Source organism: Boleophthalmus pectinirostris, unplaced genomic scaffold (genome assembly GCF_026225935.1).
Source record: "Boleophthalmus pectinirostris isolate CB_2022bp ecotype Guang Dong unplaced genomic scaffold, ASM2622593v1 HiC_scaffold_6, whole genome shotgun sequence".
NCBI classification, from domain to species: domain Eukaryota; kingdom Metazoa; phylum Chordata; class Actinopteri; order Gobiiformes; family Gobiidae; genus Boleophthalmus; species Boleophthalmus pectinirostris.
This window is the reverse complement of record NW_026571447.1, coordinates 6,368,741-6,387,904: the sequence shown is the minus strand read 5'-3', so window position 1 is coordinate 6,387,904 and position 19,164 is coordinate 6,368,741. Positions and strand designations below refer to the sequence as shown.

General features: G+C 40.8%; 1 protein-coding gene across 6 annotated transcripts in view; it reads left to right on the top strand.

The window, feature by feature from the left end:
* The window catches only part of dgkb (diacylglycerol kinase, beta), a 159,955-nt gene that overhangs the window by 44,653 nt on the left and 96,138 nt on the right, over positions 1-19,164 (top strand). For all 6 annotated transcript variants that reach the window (XM_055163583.1, XM_055163587.1, XM_055163586.1 and 3 more), the window contains 4 exons: positions 105-179; positions 6,964-7,049; positions 9,604-9,693; positions 12,999-13,159. In XM_055163583.1, coding sequence (XP_055019558.1) covers positions 105-179; positions 6,964-7,049; positions 9,604-9,693; positions 12,999-13,159 — 412 coding nt within the window. The remainder of the gene's footprint in view (positions 1-104; positions 180-6,963; positions 7,050-9,603; positions 9,694-12,998; positions 13,160-19,164) is intronic.

Here is a 19,164-nt window from a genome sequence, read left to right as displayed (position 1 = left end):
TATTTTGCAGAATAGGTCTACTTTAAATATGTCTTTATTGTGAGTTTGTTATGAGTATTAAAGTTGGATTATATGAATGTTGTTTTTAATTCTTTATTTTGTAGGATTTACCGGAAGTTTCAGTATCTGCTGAACCCAAGACAAGTGTACAACCTGGCCAAGAACGGACCTATGCCTGGGTATGTTCAACTTTTCTATTACAATTAAGAAACTAAGCACAAATAATTCACAATAAAACACATCATTTACAAAAAACACAATGTACACATCAAAGGCCTCACACTATTTCTGATCTATGTTATAATGTTTATTCATCCCAAACATATCCAGAGTTGTGTTTTGTTTCATTCATAAATTTGATGCACTTCTCTCACATTGAAAACACTCTGTTGCACCTTATGATGTCATTTGGTACAGGAAGTGCTCCACTGTTTTTTTTTTAAACTCCATACACCTTCACTAGAATCATTTGGATCATTTCAGACCCAGAATTTCCAAACTCTACTGAACAAAAGTTAAAAGGTAGCTTGAAAACTACCACTTCATGACATCACAAGGTGGAACAGAGCATTTTGATTTTTGGAGATGTGACCAGACTAATAATGGTAAAAAGGGTATATCAAATGTGTGAATGAAAGAAAACATGACTCCAGATTTGTTTTGTTTGTTAAACCTTACAAGAGTAAATTTTGCGTAATATAGGACTTAGGCTACATTTATATGATGAAGGTCTGAACAGAAGACGCAAAAGTGGCGTTGTGTCTTTTTATTCCATGTTTAGACAAGCGTTTTCTGGAGGAAATCTGCGTGCATACGATGACGCAAAAGTGTATGGAATTGGGCATGCTTGTACTTAAAGCAACAAGGGCGTCTTTGGGCATAACAAAGTTTTCACACCAAGCATTTTCATCAGCTACTTCTTCCACAAAGTTGTTCCACCCTCAACTAGTTCTCCAGGTCTCGTCCATATCCGTCTGACTCGCCTGCGACCAACTAGTGCATCCAGAATTTGACAGAGGTGATTGCAGATCCTTCTCTGTTCACTAATAGTATCTCTGCACATTCTGTACATTTGTTGGGAGCCTCCTGTAAGTTCATTAGAGATGCCAGATGGATGGAAATGATCTGACATGTTTGTTTCTGTGTACTGTATGTATGTGACGCAAACATGTCCGCGACGTGAGCAGATCTGACCAGAGTTTTGCGTCTTGGGCAGTGTAGAAGGAAACACTACGGTGGAGCGTATTCAACTTTTTGACTCTGAAGGATGGTTTCAGATTTTTGCGTTTTTAAGCCCCAAAAACGCCGTCACTGTCTAAACGAAAATCACTTCTGATAAAATATTTTCTTGTTTTTACCCGCAAGCGTAGGGTGACCATATTTGCATTTGTCAAAACCAGGACACCGTACGGGGGTTGGGACGTGGGGCCTCATCATCGACATTGAGCTACTCTCACCTGGCAAAGCTTTTTAATGTTTTTTGGTGTCCTGGTGCTTTGAGGTCCCCGGCACCGCCACTGGACACTGAAACATATGTGCTGCTTTGTACACTGTGCACATGGACTCACACTTGTCCTGACTGGGACGGAAAGCGCGGAATTTCTTGTACAAGTCATCGTTAAATGCGCATTTGTGCTTCAGCGTGTTGCAGACTGACCGACTGTCTGTGTCTGCTCGCTCCTTCTGAGTTACAGAGAGCTACGAGAGACGCTCAGTTTAATGACCCAATGAAAGATAATGAAAACCTGAACATTTGTATCACTTTATAAAAAAAAAAAACCCGGACGGCCAGGACAGGACGTGGATGTCATGTCCGGGTAAAAATGGATGTTTGGTCACCCTAGGCCACAGGTGTCAAACATAAGGCCCAGGGGCCAGATCCGGCCCTTCAAGACCTTTAATGTGGCCCTTGGGTGATTTTCTACTAAAATATTTTAATTATATTTTCTATAAAAATATTGGTAATTTTCTGTGGTGTTTATCACAGCAGCATCTCCAGCGTCTCTGTACGTGGCCCCTCCCACCAGAGCAGCACAAATGAAGACTTGTCTCTTTCCAAACGCTCTTAAAGGACGATCGTTTTGACTGTTGACCGTGACACCCTCATCAGAAAAATGTCCAACATGACAAAAGTGGAGCCGAGTGCAGGATTTTCCAAGAAAAATTGACTTATTCCTGTTTGCAAACAAGTTCATGTTAAAACATTGTGCTGAAATAGAATTTTTCTTAAAGTTTCAGGTTGTTCATAATATTATAATATTATAATAAGAAAGAGTTCATCAATTAAAAAAGATTTCTGTAATAGATTTGCTTTTCTCTGCACAAATATTTGAACTTAATGTTATTTTTTAGTTTTCTGATCTGGCCCCTTTGGGATCAAAGTAGGTTGGATATGGCCCCCGGACCAAAATGAGTTTGACACCCCTGCCCTACGCAATCGTTCTTGTGTAACCAGGCCTTTATATTACAACAATTTGTTCATTATGAATAAAGTCACTGTTCATGCTTTATTAAGTCTAATTAAGATGTAGTTCTTCTAAAGTAGTATCAATATGAATGCATTATCATTCACCTCTGTTTCCAGTTATCAGCAGTGAATCTTATCTCAAAATATCGACTGAAATACCATTGATAGAAGAGAGAAGAGACTGCCAAACCAAAGTGGGTCAAATGCCGGTTTCTCTACGGGGACATTAAAGTGTAGCGTAACCTTACTCCTGAAGCATGCCCAGTCATCAGAAGTAGTCCCCGGCTCCTCTTTAATACCTGTTTACAAAACATGCTTCCTGCCTCCTACACAGTAATAAGAGATATGAGATGCAGACCCCTCTCTCCGTATGCATCAGGCCCGGACAGCTCGTCCCGCCACGCGCAGGGAGAGGGGGTCCGAGCTGGGGAGAGGGGGCCGTGCCGTGCTCGTGTTTGGCTTTGATTAGATCTCGAATGTGGGCTTTATCAAAAATGAACGTGACACATACAGGATACACGATACACAGGACTCAACCACTGCTCCAGTTTGGGGAGTGACCTTTTGTCTCAGACTAAGTTGCCGTCTGAAGTTTTGTTTTGTTGTTTTGTTTTCTGCTTTAAAGGGGCGCTGTGGAACTTTTCAGCCTTCACCCAACGCCTTCTTTCTTCAGTCCATACCATACCAACTTTATTTATAAAGCACTTTAAAAACTTTGCAGCTGGTCAAAGTGCTGTACACAAACATAGAATATACAAGGACAATCACAGACAAAGTCAAAGTATGAAGATTGTTTGAAAACTTAAGAAAAAAGACAAAATACAGGACTAAAACAGGACTAAACTAGAACTAAAATCAGGACTAAAACCAGGTCTAAACCAGGTCTAAACCAAGTCTAAACCAGGTCTAAACCAGGACTAAAACCAGGACTAAAACCAGGTCTAAACCAGAACTAAACCAGGACTAAAACCAGAACTAAAACCAGGACTAAAATCAGGTTTAAACCAGGTCAAAACCAGGTCTAAACCAGGACTAAACCAGGACTAAACCAGAATTAACATCAGGACTAAAATTGGGACTAAAACCAGGTTTAAACCAGGACTAAAATCATGACTAAAATCAGGTCTAAAGCAGGTCTAAACCAGGACTAAACCAGGTCTAAACCAGGTCTAAACCAGGACTAAACCAGGACTAAACCAGGACTAAAACCAGAACTAAAACCAGAACTAAAACCAGGACTAAACCAGGTCTAATCCAGGTCTAAACCAGGACTAAAACCAGGTCTAAACCAGGACTATAACCAGGACTAAAATCTGGTCTAAACCAGGTCTAATCCAAGACTAAACCAGGACTAAACTGGGACTGAACCAGAACTAAAACCAGGATTAAAATCAGGACTAAAATCAGATTTAAACTAGGTCTAAATCAGATCTAAACCAGGACTAAACCAGGACTAAACCAGATCTAAACCAGGTCTAAACCAGGTCTAAACCAGGATTGAACATTACTAAAATCAGGAGTAAAAGCAGGTCTAAACCAGGACTAAAACCAAGCCTAAACCTGAACAAAAATCAGGACTAAAACTAGGACAAAAACCAGGTCTTAACCAGGTCTAAACCAGGACTAAACCAGAACTAAATTCAGGACTAAAATTGGGACTAAACCCAGGTCTAAACCAGGTCTAATCCAGGACTAAACCAGGACTGAACCAGGACTAAAATCAGGAATAAAACCAGATCTAAGCCAGGTCTAAATCAGGACTAAAACCAGGTTTAAACCAGGACCAAAATCATGACTAAAATCAGATCTAAACCAAATCTAAACCAGGTATAAACCAGGAATACACCAAGACTAAACCAGGACTAAAATCAGGATGAAAATTAGGTCTAAACCAGGTATAAACCAGGTCTACACCAAGACTAAACCATGCCACGTGGGGGCACATTCAACCAATTAAAAAAAACAAAAACTAATCTAAGTTGAATCCAATCTCACAGAGCAGTGCGTTCAGTTCGCGTCACGACCCCAGTGAACGTTGACGACATCTGCTGCGAAGTATCAACATTTTCTTTGTTACATCATTTTAAGATCGCATGCGGCACAATTAGTGTACTTCATCTTCATTTTCGTACCAGTCCGTGTTCATTCGGTGACCTGTCCTGTAAATGACCCCAACCCTCGTCACTGCCGCACACACACACACCCCTACACACACACACGCACGCACACACTGTCCTCTGTAATGCCCTTAACCCAAATGAAGTGTGTTTCTTGCGATTCAAACATGGCCCAAGTTGCCTTTCATGTCAGCGGCCGTCTGTTTTGTGTTTAATACGTTTACGGTCTCAGCGGGGAGTAATTGAGTGAGTGATTTGGGCTCACATACAGACACACAGGGTCCTCATTCAGTTAGCTCCGGGCTCTGGTACAGTGAAGGAACGGAAGAAGCAGCGCTCGTAATGATCTGATTAGTCGCCAAACAGCCAGGCCCGCAGAAAACCACACAAGAACATGTCAATACAAGCGTGTTATTGGCCTATTATAGTGTTTTATTTTTAAACGAGACCATATTACTCTGTTTTCTGATCAATTTTACAATGTTGTTTCTTCAACCAAAACAGACCAGGAGTTATGTTTTGTTTCATTCATAAGTTTAACACAAAAATCCTACATATTTTTGAGTTCTTCTCTCAAAACTAAGGTCCAGTCCACACTAGTTCGTATTCGAGTAGTTTTCGTTGTGGATGCAGTGTTCGTTCACGCTAATCCGATTGAAAACGGCTCCAGAGACGGAACGATCTGGTGCCGCCAGCTCCCACGAATTCATCTGAGTACAGATCTGATCCTTCACCGTGTGGACACCTGAAAACGCTGATGTAGTTTTATGTGCTGCTAAGTAGCTAATTCAACACCAAAACGCTAAGAGGCTAGAATATATGTCCATTCATATAAATGGTCTATGCATATAATCATATGCATAGACTATATAATCTCTGAAAAGTTTCACATGAACCATCTCCAACGCAATAGAAGCACAGAACAGACTCACCATCAGCAGAACACCCCTCTGTCACAGAAAGAACACTCATATTCCACTGAGTTGTGTTCTTTAGTCCGACAGAAGTTGAACTGCTTCAGCAGCAAAAGGAGCGAGCTGTTTTTTTGAGTGCTTAGTTTATGTAAATGAGCCATGTAGTTTTAAGTTTCATTTCTGTAAAACATGAACAAATATGCTCAAAGCTGTGTGGATAGGGAAGAATTGCGGACACAGAAACGAGTCAGAGCCGTCATGCTCATCTTAAAATCCAGCGTTACACTAAGTAACAACTCAACCTCGTCATCGGACCACGAAAAGACTGTTTTTACACTTGCCATCTCCCTCAGCTCCAAATCAGCTGCTGCAACTTCACTTCCTTGTTTTTACCTATCATGTGACCAGCATTTCAGGTGGTTTTGCGTTACTGTGTGGACAGGGAACGCTTTGATTGGTGGGACCAGTTGTCCTGTTTTCGCCTTTTGTTTGGTCAGGTTAGTTTGGGGACGTCTTTTTTCCTTTAGTTCAGCGATGTTGGTACCAGCTTCTATGGCCCTGTACGAGGTTGACCCGGTGCCGCATCATTTTGTTCTGTTTGGTCGGCTCACCAGGTCCACCTTTCAGCTGTTACTTTGTTTTTTGGGCACAGGATGGGTTTTAGTGTTTTTAAAGTGAATTAAAATTAACTTAAAAATAAAAACATCTTTTACTTTTGTAATCTTTTCGCCTCCTGTGTCCTCATTAATATGTTTGATCCACTCGGGTCGTAAGAGTATAGTTATATTTTCTTTGTGTTTTGGTCCATGTTTAAGCAGATTTTCGTATTTTACCAAAACAAATGACAATTTTTGTCTCTCTTTACTATTGGCAGGGATCAGATTGGTCAAAAATAGGAAGACCTGGGACATTTCTTGAACAAAACTGGGCCAAATCAGTGGTTTTGGATAAATCTACTGAGACAGTGGACACTGGACTCAAAACTGGGGTCTGGTCACCCTGATCTAATCTTGAAACATACAGATAAGGATACATTTTGGAGCAGTGCCTCACTCAAGGGTTTTCAATCTTATTTTATTATTATTATTATTTTTTATCTATCTATTTGTCTGCTGAGTTTTTGTCTTTGCCGTTTAACTTTACTTGACTTTCTTGACTACTCTTTCGACTTTCCTCTGTTTTTTATTTTTTTCTGATCAAAGTAGTAATGAAGTGATGAAAAAAAACATATGTATAATAAAAAAAAAAGGCCTTCCCGTGGATGTGCAAATTGAAAATACATTTTTACGTCATGCACTTATATTTATCCATCAGAGCACAATACGTACAATTTCCCACACATTAAGATCTGAGTTTATTCTATAGAAAATTAATGACATGACGCCAATTGAACAAAACTTTCTTATTCAAAAATGTACGGCTTAATTTCCCACTAACCTATCGTATGTTTGTATATTTGTCACAGGTTGAACTTTTTCCGAGATGTCCCTGATTTCCGAGTGCTTGCCTGCGGGGGGGACGGCACCGTTGGCTGGATCCTGGACTTCATTGGTACTTTATCATTTCATCTCTATACCTTTTTCAATTACGCGACTTATTGTACATCATTCATTCTCTGATAAGGCTTCGCGGGGGTAGAAATAACCTGCTTCCTATTTTGGGAGCTAGAATTGCATTTGTTTTATTAGTTCCAGAGACGTCCACACAAACCGAGCTCCTTTATAGCTGGTACATAAATACTTTGATTTGGCGTTGGTCTGCCTATTCGCGGAAAATGGAATGATTGCCCAAGTGGGAAAACAACAAATTAGTCATCATTTGAAAAAAAAAAAAAACAACAAAACAAAATAAATAAAAAAAAGCTGGTTTTGTGTATCTGGCCTTGAAGACACGTGTTGCTTCTTCGGGAGCTCAAAAATTGCTGCAATTTTTTATCAATCAAAACAAAGAAAGGTAATAACGGCCGGGGCCAAATGCAGAGACCGAAATAGGCCGCACCGCTGGGCATTCAGATTGACTGGCGCTTCTACTACAGCCGAGTGAAAATGGATTTAGGGGGCAGGCTGGTGGGTGGGGTGGAGGGGCTGCGGGCAAGAGGGGGCACCGAGGTGTGAATATAACTGCGCTGCTGGATGACCTGCGGGCAGAGCTGGGAAGTAACAAAGTCAAAGCAGTGTACTGAAGTAAAGTACAGATACCTAGTAGATTTTAAAGTGGGTATTTTTTACTTGGACTTCTCTACATTTTAAAGCAGGTGTCTGTACATTTTACTCCACTGCTTATGCACTTAAGACTTTTACTTTTTACTCTTTAAGTACATTTTAAAACAGGTACTTCGTGTTGAAATGTGGTTTTGGGCGGGTATGCAGTCCCACTGAATTCACAGAGCTTCATCAGGGTTTTCTATTGACAGAAGAGATGGTAAACAAAACAACCTAAAGACAGAATAATTTCTAAAGGTACCGTATTTTTTGGACTATAAGGTGCACCATATTATAAGGCGCAATATCAGTAATGCTGAATTCTCTTATCTATTTTCATACATAAGGTGCACCAGGTTATAAGGCAAATTAAGCGAAAAACAAACAGACACCACTTGAGGCTGATCCCTTAACCCAGGCATCCACGATTCATTGGCAGATCGTGGCGTAATTCGCCCGATGTTGCCTCCCTGTCTTGGTGAATGTGGATTATGAATGTGAATGTGGATGGATCATTTAAGTTTGTTTTTTTTATTTCCTACAAGGATGACTCAAATACATTGAGTAATAATGTGTTTAATTAAGCTTTGCGCACATTTGTTGACGTTTTACAGAAACGAAACTAAAAACCACATGGATAATTTGCATAAACTATAAGCTCTGAATAAACAGCTGCTCCTTGTGCGCTGATGTGGTCAATTTCTGTCGGACTCAAGGACACAATGAGTGTTCTTCCTGTGACAAAGGCAATGGCGGCAGTGTGTGTTGAGTCGATGCAGAAGTATACTTCACCCTTTCCTCTGCGAGGCTCCTGACTACAGTAGCTGTAATGCTCCGACAATCCATCAAAGGTGCAGCTTCGTAGAAGACCAAAGTCATATTAAAATATTTCGACAGATTTTTGAGCGTTGTGTACCACATAAAATCGGTTCGAAGTCAGTAAGCACAACCAGAATTAATACATAAGGCGCACTGTCAATTTTTGAGAAAATAAAGGATTTTAAGTGCCTTATAGTCTGAAAAGTACGGTAATTTACCTTTTACTTGTCTGACTTTTATGTAAATATAACGTACTGTTAATAAGGATCATCTGTACCATCATAGTGTCAGCAGAATATAATGACTGAAACAGTATTTTGTGGGTAAATTGTCACATGTTTATACAGCACTTTTCCACCTTTAAGGGACTCAAAGCATTTTAAATCAAGGAACCACTCACCCATTCACACACACATTCATACACCAGTGTGCACAGACACTTGTGTCTTGCCCAAAGCCTCAAAGACAACCTGTGGGTCAGTGGATCTAACCACCATCAACCAATGATGTTTATGTTGACTGCAGGATTCGAACTGCCGATCTTCGGAAATGTGGACAAACTCTCTTACCAACTGAGCTACTGCCGCTACATTATTTATCATCATAATTAATTGACAAAATTTTGATTAAAACTAAATGAAAATTGTCAGAATTAAAACTTGCTGTCTTGTCCAACCAAGAAAGATTAAAATGTGGATTATTGATAGTCCATTGAGGTTAAGTTGGTCTTCTGAACATTTATTTTTTTAGACCAAGTTTGTTGTAATACCTGACGGTTTCAACTGCTCGAACATTTTTTTTATTAAAAACGGGAAAAAAGAGGATTAAAAGCACTTTACAAAACTTAATAACAGAGCTCGTCATGTTAATACAAAAAACTAACACACTGACAGCTGATTACTTCCTTCCAAGCTTTTATTTTATCATCTATTTATTTATTTATTTGTATTGTTTATTATTTTCAGAAAGTCTATGGGAAAAAATGATTGGGAGCCGTCCCTGTTGAGCTCCCTTCTGTGCTGCTCTTGTTGGCCGGTGTGCGTGGGTTTGGCTGTGTTGATTTGCCGTGTTTTGCTCTGCCGCAGATAAGGCCAACCTGGAGCGGAACCCCCCCGTGTGCATACTTCCCCTTGGCACGGGCAATGACCTGGCACGCTGTCTGCGCTGGGGAGGAGGTACCCGAGCTCACTCTATTTAGACATCGGGTCACAGGGAGTCAGCGAGAGAACCTATTTTTAAGATCAGACCTTCCCTTGATAAGGCGGTGATTAATCAGAGCTGAAGAATATTGAAGCTCAAATTTGAACACACTTATATTGAGCAAAATGGACTCCTGTGAACTTATGTCCATGTTAGAATGTTATTACTTTAACACCTTTATATTGAGCAAAATGGACTCTTGTGAACTTTTGTCCATGTTAGAATGTTGTTACTTCCTCAGACATAGGGCTGGGGAATATGGGGAAAAAATAAATAAATCATTATTTTCTTCCCACCATGTTGCTCAATCTCGATTTTCAGTGTCAGGATTACGGCCGTTTTTATTTCGTGTTGACAGGACCTGTTGTTGAAATAATTAAGTATCTCTTGATGATAAGTAGGGCTGGGTATCGTTCAGAAGTTGCCGATACAATACATACCTCGATATATAGGCCACGATACGATACTTGATACAATGAGCTTACGATTCGATACGATTCAATACAATATATTTCAAATTGATTTGTATTGGTTCAATAAAAATAAAAACTAAATCATCGCTGTGATACTAAAAGTCTTAGTTAAATCACTTCTTGTGCAAAGTTCATATAAAACACATCATTTTAATCATCAGAACAGTGAAAATGTTAAATGTGTCACATAAATAAGTTTCCTTCCTCTCAACAAGCAACACAACTGTAGCTGGAACAAAATAATTGAGTAAAATATACCAAAAAATACTCTTAGCGATATATCGATACAGCAGTCCCACGATATCAATACTGTAGCATCACATTAAACAATACAGTATATGGATATTTGCATATTTTTGCACACCCCTAATGATAAATAATTAATCCATTTGCAAAGCCCGAGTTTTTTGGAATATCTAACCTAGACCTGGCCTGGCCAGAGACCAACAGTGTTTCATAACCAGCAGCATGTCCCTCCAACGTTAGACCCCGAATGATGCAAAGCACCAAGTTTATCCACACTGAGATGACCAGAGCACAGACATATATTTCAAAATGAGAAGGTGACGACTCCTATTGAGATGCAGTCAGATGTGCTTGATCTGATCTGCATCCATATTCAGCTGCATTTGTCACTTCCTGACAAGAGGGAAAGGGAAGAGAAAAAGGGAACAGAAGTGTTTGCATTGACGGGTCTTTGAACACTATTTTGAACATTATTAGTGTTTCATGGAAATCTGTCCAAATATGAAAGTGTGAGTGGACTTTTCAACGTGTTAGCTGCAAATTACTAGCCAAACTTTTAGCTCAAAGCTCAGAGGTTCATGCATTTATGGGTTACGGTAATATTTTACATTTACAGTTGTATTAGTAATGATTTTCTAAAGTTAAAAGCATGAACTCATATGTTTTCTCCGCTCTCCAGACGGGCTTTTTGCTCTGCGCTTTTGAACATCTGACTGCCACCGCATGTGGTGTATAGGAGGCCACGAAGGATACTCGGATGTGTCCTCCGTTCACGGCCCGATCTCCATTGAAAAGTGGGCTGCGTTTGAGGGCTGCACGAAATGGGACAGGCCTTGAAAGTGACATATGCAGCCAAAAAAGTAGCCTTTGGAGACTGCAGCCCTAAATACCAAACCAAATGAGTTTTAGTTACAAGACCAAATGTGTCTAAAAGATAAACTAATCACTATTTTAATTGAATCAATCATAATCAATATTTTCCTGTGGGGGGTGAGACAGTTGTGTCTGCTGAGCTGTTACACAAAGACAGACTGAGAGAAATCTTTCCACAATATAAATTTCCACCACAGGACCCACCCAGAGCTTTCACTAGAATAATCTGGATCATTTAAGCCCTGGAACTGCCAATCTCTATTAAACTAAATATAAATGGTAGCTGTTATCGTGAAAACTACAGCTTGATGACATCACAAGTTGGAACAGAACATTTTGAGCACTGAAGATGTAGACACACTAGTGAGAAAGGGTTACTCAAACGTGTGTGAATGAAACAAAACACAACTCAAGTTAACGACATTCTAACACGACTTAAAGGTTGTATGGAGGATTTTTTTTTTTTTTTTTTTGTTTCAAGTTGTCAATGATAGCATTATAGAGGTGCAGTAGCCTTGTAATTATGATGACCAAAAAAAAGAGAATAAAAATTCATCAACTCTGGACGTAGTGGGGCTAAACATTTGCCAATAGATAATGACACTGCCTCGTTATCTGTGAGCTGACAGGCTGTCAATCAAACTCCCTATGTTTCTAGCGTAACTGACTTGTCTGCGCGCCGCCGTTATGTGGTTTGCGTACGCCTGTCACGCAGTCCACAGACACAAGACCTATATCTTCCTCGCAGTTAGCACAAAGTTTGTTGCAATGGCGACAAGAATCCAGGAGCAGTTCGCCGCAAAAGAAAGTCCGTTTTTGAGGTCGCTGAAAGAAAGGGGAAAAGCAACGAAGCCAAACTAAGGTGATTCTTGAAGATTCATTACAGCGATGGTGCGACTGAAGCAGACGCAGGGTCTAAAGACTGACGCACTGGTCCACAAATTACTCCTGGACAGGAAACTTCTGCTTATTATGAAAACGTACTTTATTTCCAAGAGCTAGTCAAACGTTTTTCAGGACACGAAAGCGATATCCTATGTCTGAAAACGTAATTTTCAAGGCAAAGAAAGAGTCCGCTTGCTGCTGCGTGTTGTAGCTAGTTCATTCACACTGAATCTCCACGCAACCTTCTCTGCTCCCCTTTCCTACTCCTGTCCCCGCTGCCCGATCCACTCTTCCCCCTGCTCCTCACTTCTCCGGGCACGGAATCTCCGCGCCCCGCTCCCTCTCTCTCTCTCCTCTCTCTCTCCCTGCTCCCTGCTCCACTCTTCTCCCTGCTCCTCACTTCTCGTCCGCGAAGAAATGTCCGCACACCCGCCCCCCGCTCCTCACTTCTCCGTCTTGCCTAACCAACACTGTAGTTAGTTGTTTACAAGTCATGTGCAGCTCACCGGCTGTAAACAAACCTGTTTCTGGCGTAAAGAGGAGGCGGGAGGAGGCGTTTCTACGTAGGGAGCTGTAGGGGAGGGGGGGGTTTCACGCATGCGCAACATTTGAAAAAGGACAAACAGTCGCTGGATTTCTCGTTCCTTGGAAAATCCTCTATACAACCTTTAAAGCTCACAAGAGTCAATTTTGAGTAATATAAGACCTTTAAGTTGAAAAGTAATTAAAACCTATGACAAGATAAAGAAAGCTCCACCATGCACCTCGGTCCTCCACCCCTCTAAATGTGTGTTTGTGCCCAGGATACGAGGGGGAGTCTCTGCTGAAGATCTTGCGTGATGTGGAGAACAGCTCGGAGGTTCTGTTGGACCGCTGGAGGATTGACGTCACCCCCACAGACAAAGAGGAGCAAGGAGACCCCGCCCCCTACAGCATCATCAACAACTACTTCTCCATCGGAGTGGTACGCTGTCTCCATACATTTACTCCGTTTTTTTTTTATACTTAAGTAAAAGTACAGATACAGGGGCAAAAGATTAGTATTGAAGTACCAGTTTAAAAATGTACTTTCAGAGTAAAAAGTCAAAAATCTTTTGCGGAGATTTTTTTAGAACTAGAACCAAATGTAGTGATTTTGATAAAGAATTTAGCTGATTTCAAGTGATTCAACTGATTTCTTAATTTTTCGAACTGTTTTTGTGTGTTTGTGTATTTGGTTTACTCAAAGTTTTGACGAGTTAACTCAAATTAAATGTACTAAAAATAAGTCTCAAACCATAAATAAAAGTACTATTTACTTTTATGTTCAGATCAAAATTGTAGTGGAGAAGGAAGCACAGATACATGCTCTCAAATGTAGTGAAGTAAAAAAGAATCTACTGTAAAATGTAAAAAAAAATCTACTGTAGCAACCCAGGTTCAGTTGTGGTACTTATGTGTAGTACCTTTTTAAACACTAATACACCTCGATCTGTGTATCATTCATTTTTCAAAATAAAACCAAAAATAAGGACATGAAAAAACAACTATTTTCTTCATTATTTATCTCCAAATCCAAAATGAAAAAAACAGATAACGATTCATTTTTTCAGTTTTTGTAAACCCGTTTCTGTGACTTAAACAGCAATGCCAGACTTTTGCGCCAAAGACGGACTGAACCAGGACTAAAACAGGACTAAACCAGATCTAAACCAGGACTAAACCAGGACTAAAACAGGACTAAACCAGGTCTAAACCAGGTCTAAACTTGGTCTAAACCAGGACTAAAACAGGTCTAAGCCAGGACTAAACCAGGACAGAACAAGGTCTAAACCAGGACTAAACCAGGTCTAAACTTGGTCTAAACCAGGACTAAAACAGGTCTTAGCCAGGACTAAACCAGGACAGAACAAGGTCTAAACCAGGACTAAACCAGGTCTAAACCAGGTCTAAACTTGGTCTAAACCAGGACTAAAACAGGTCTTAAAGGACTAAACAGGACTAAACCAGGACTAAACTAAACAGGACTAAACAGGACTAAACAGGTCTAAACCAGGTCTAAACTTGGTCTAAACCAGGACTAAAACAGGTCTAAACCAGGACTAAACCAGGACTAAACCAGGTCTAAACTTGGTCTAAACCAGGACTAAAACAGGTCTAAACCAGGACTAAACCAGGACTAAACCAGGTCTAAACCAGGTCTAAACTTGGTCTAAAACAGGTCTAAACCAGGACTAAACCAGGACTAAACCAGGACTAAACCAGGTCTAAACCAGGTCTAAACTTGGTCTAAAACAGGTCTAAACCAGGACTAAACCAGGACAGAACCAGGTCTAAACCAGGTCTAAACCAGGTCTAAACCAGGACTAAACCAGGACAGAACCAGGATTAAACCAGGACAGAACTAGGTTTAAACCAGGTCTAAACCAGACCTAAAGCAGGACTAAACCAGGTCTAAACCTGGACTAATCTTGGACTTGAGAGCCAGAGAGCTCTGGGCTCATTTTTTGAAAAACGAATGAACGAATGATACACAGATTTACCTTCCTCTGTTTGAATTTTTTTGTAGTGTTAATGTTTTTATACAAGTTATTTTCACTTACAAGTTTTGTTCATATTGTTTAAGGTAAGTTTAATGTTCCACACCAATGCAGAATCCACTGAAAATAATTCCAAAACCTGACATGTTTGAACAGTAAAACAATCCGATACTCTGAAAGTCTGAAATCCTAACGAGGTAACAATACTCCTCCTAATGAATAATGAGAGAGAGACACAGCTGCACGCGCCACTGAAGAAAACACCTCTAAACTTCACACCAGCTTCACTTTATGTATGCTAACAACCAGGCACGCTGCGGCAGGTGTGGGCAAACAGCCTCTGCCAAAGTCAAGCCCAACTGAGTCCTGCGTGAGGATCTCAGCCTGGACTCCCCTCACATCTGCTTCTTAGACGACCAAAAGAAATGGTATCTTCTAGGGATGGAACAATTCATATCATTTCATATGTCGTAAGTCTTGCAATAATATCGTGGACCATCACAATATACCGAATCTGAAGTCTCTTTGCTTAAATTCATTGTTATGGTGCAGCAATAGCTAAAACAGAAGGAACTACATAGACCATGATCCTTTGCTCTGTTTCAGTCCAATTTACACCATGAAACAACTTATGAAGCACTTTTAAATCTTAAAGGGCCATCTCATGTAAAATAACTCTTTTCACATTGTATCTTCTGCACATAAACAAGCACAATTTGGGTTTTGGAACATCCATTACACAATAGTTATGAAATCTTACTGATTTCTTGGAATCAGTCACAGACCAGGAACTGTGAAAGACCGACTATTGCTCATCCCCCCTCCCCTGTCCTGAGAAAACACAGGCTCCGCCCTCCAAACGTGAAGTAGGCGACGAGTGAGCCGCCCTTCCTCCGCCCATCTCAGGGAGGGAGGGGGAGACAGGCGTGCACCCTGATAGTGGTAGGAATAAACTTGGAGATACAGCGCATTCAGCCGCATGTGTTGGACCCGGAATCGGACGAGGACTTTGAGGTGCACGAAACTCAAGCACCGCGTCAACAACAGCTGAACATTACTGATTGGTAAAGTATTAATAAACACTAGTAGATAAACTTATTATATCGTGCACACTGCAGTCGGGGTGGAGGTGGTGGAGTAGTGGAGGGTGGCGGGTGCGAAGAGCTTTCTGCTACATCAAACGCGTCATAGATGTAGCTGCCGCGTCATCGTTGTAGCAGGATTTAGTTTGTTGTCATGTGGGAGGGTGGCAGAAATACGCTACAATTTGTTTAAAAAACGCCAAATCAGTCTAAAAACCACTTCGACGACAAATACAAGGCCCACTCATCACAAGGTAGAAATCTCTGAAAAGTTGATTTTGCATGAGATGGGCCTTTTAAGTCTTTGGTTTTAGGCAGAACCAAAGTTTTGTCAAGGCATTTTAAGGAAACAGTAGCATATTCAAAATTAAGGTAGAGCTGTTTAATGTCATACTGTGGAACATTCCAGGAAACACGCAGGTGATGGATAGTCAGGCTGGTGCCACCTAGTGCCTCTGCTCAATTTCATTTCTCTCCAGCGACTAGGTCAGGAATCAAAATACACTAGACGGTTCGCAAAAACCCCGGAAGTGTGAGTTCGGGCATCAGCCAATCAGCGAAGAGCCATACATTCTGTGTTGTCAACGATTCCCGAGATTGAGATTGAAAGTCAGAATAAAGAGAATATTTGGTGAATTTTATCAAGGGGAAAGACATTATTGCCCTTCTTCCTACGAGATTTGGGAAAAGCTTAATATACCAGTTAGCCCCGTTAGCGGCGCATTACATACGTCAGGACCAAAAAGCAGCGATTGGTTAAATAAAAAAAGTGCCTACCTACCGTCGACCAAACGAATCCTAACACTGCGAGTTCAGACGGTTTCTACGAAGTCAAACGAAGTGAAACCGACTTATGAATCAGGCTAGATGACAGACCCCCAAGCAAAAAGTTACACAGTGCAGCTTTAAACAAACGTCATTCCCGTTTGCCTTTAATCTGATCCTTATTATGAGTTTATTGAAATGCACTCGAACCTCAATTGAGTTCCATCAATAAACAGCTCGTCAGCCCCCTCTCCGTCCGACATAATGAGACTGACTCGGCCGCGCTCATGTCGGCCATTACGCACAAATGTCAGGGGGAAATGCCGTAATTGACATTTCCAGGCGTCACGGGCTGTGGCGACCCGGCCTCGTCTACCTGTACGGGGCCCCAGTGATGCATGGTCCCACAAATGTTAGCGGAATAACAGCTCGGAGGTGTTAGCGAGCTGATTTAGGATGTTAATGTGGAGGTTAGAGGATGTTAGCGAGGGCTGCGGTACAGAGACGGATGGCTGTGTACAGGAAGCGCAGCGGGTGGATGAGAATTGTATACATTGATGCGCCACTGTGTTAGAGCGCGAGCATGTGGGAATGTTTGTGTAGTTGATGAGTTTAAAGGGCCCATGTTACACAAAATAGATTCTGGTGAGCTTTAAGTCATGAGCTATATATAAAGTGGATGATTTAATGTTGTTAACAAACAAACATCAAAAACAGACCTGGAGTTGTGTTTTGTTTCATTCACGCATGTTTGAGTAATTCTTTATTAGTCTGTCTACATCTCAAGTTCAAAATATAACATATAACAATAAAAAAGACACACTACATTAAAAAGTAAGTGCAGGAAGAGGCAAACTTCAAGTGCCCATGTGCCCCAAAGCACTTTACAGTTCATTATTCATTCACTCAACACACAGTGGTGGTAAGTTACTACTGTAGCCACAGCTGCCCTGGGGCAGACTGATGGAAGTGAGGCTGCCAATCTGCGCCATCGGCCTCTCCGACCACCACCAACACACACACACACACACCACTTTCATGTGGGTGAAGTGTCTTGCCTAAGGACACAAGGACAGTTTTTGCGACAGGCGCCCCACTGTGGCACCTGGAATTCCCAGTGATCTCCCATCCAAATACTAACCAGGCCCGGCCTGCTTAGCTTCTGAAATCTGACGAGATCAGGCTTTGACAAGCTGGTATGGCATTTTAAAAGGAAAAAGTAGCATATTCACAATTTTGTAAGCCTTCACAAAATATTGCAGTAAATATCGTACCCATACTAGATCAAAAAGTAGGTACAAGAAGAGGAAAAAAAACCCAAAAGGGCTCAAAATTGAATATTATAGCTGTGTGTTACATACAAAATTTACTAAATTACTAAATTTACATTTACACACATTAGATTAAATATATTTGACTCAAACATGGATTAAAATACAATGAAACATCCCACAATTGAAAGATTATTCAACATTAACATGAAATATCAAACATTTCTTCAAACTCCTGTTCCACCTCCAAGGGCGTAGGTTTGCACAGGGACGGTGGGGTCATATCACAACCAGTATGTGGGGAAGACAAAATAGTCCCTACCAATATTTACCATTTAATTTTAATAATTTTATTTGGATATTTTTCCAAACTCAATATTATTAATTGAACACGTTTTAGTTCACATTTTGTTTATTAGACGTTCTGAGATGTATTCAGTGATATGACGACAGGGTTACTCCTGCCGCTGTTTCAGTGGCTGCAACAGTGTGATGTCATTAGTGGAGCCAGGAGCCTAAAATGGAGAAGCAGCAGGACAGGGCCACACCTGAAGATGGTGGCTTGCCTTACAATGAGTCGCCGCAGAAAAAGAGCAACTATCCCCACAAGTGCACAACCCAAACGGAGCCCTACTCGTGCGCTATGAGACCCCGACTCTACTGACAATATTCCATGGAAAAATGTACGAACATGACCTCACAAATATCTCATCACCAACAAGCAAAGAGAAATCTGCTCCAAACTTCTACATCGCTGTTATCCCCGAAAGAATCAGACTCTTAGCTGATAATGTCCCCACCAAAGCTGAGACCAAACCTACGCCCTTGTCCACTTTGTCATGAAACAGTAGTTTTCAAGTTAACAGCTCCTTTTACCTTTTGCTCAGCAGAGATTGGAAATTCCAGGTCTTAAGTCATGTGAGCCAAAAGATTCTAGTGAAGGTTTATGGACTTTAAAAACACAGTAGAGCACTTCCTGTATTACCACATGACATCACAAGGTCAAACAGAGTGTTTTCAGTCTGAGAGAAGAACTCCTAAATCTGCAGGGTTTGTGTGTTAAACCTGTGAATGAAACAAAACACAACTTCAGATATGTTTTTGACGATGAAACAGCATTATAACACAATTTAAAGCTCAATTTTCCTTAATAATATCAGACTTTTAAACAGTATTAAAATTAACCCATTGTCCTCTACCATAAAAACAAGAACATAATTAGTGTACGTGGTTCCCATGGTGATGGTTGGCGTGATCGGATCAGGAGTCAGTGGGCGTGATGATGACAATGAAGCTGTTTGTCAGGGATTAGGATTTTGAGCTCTCTATGGG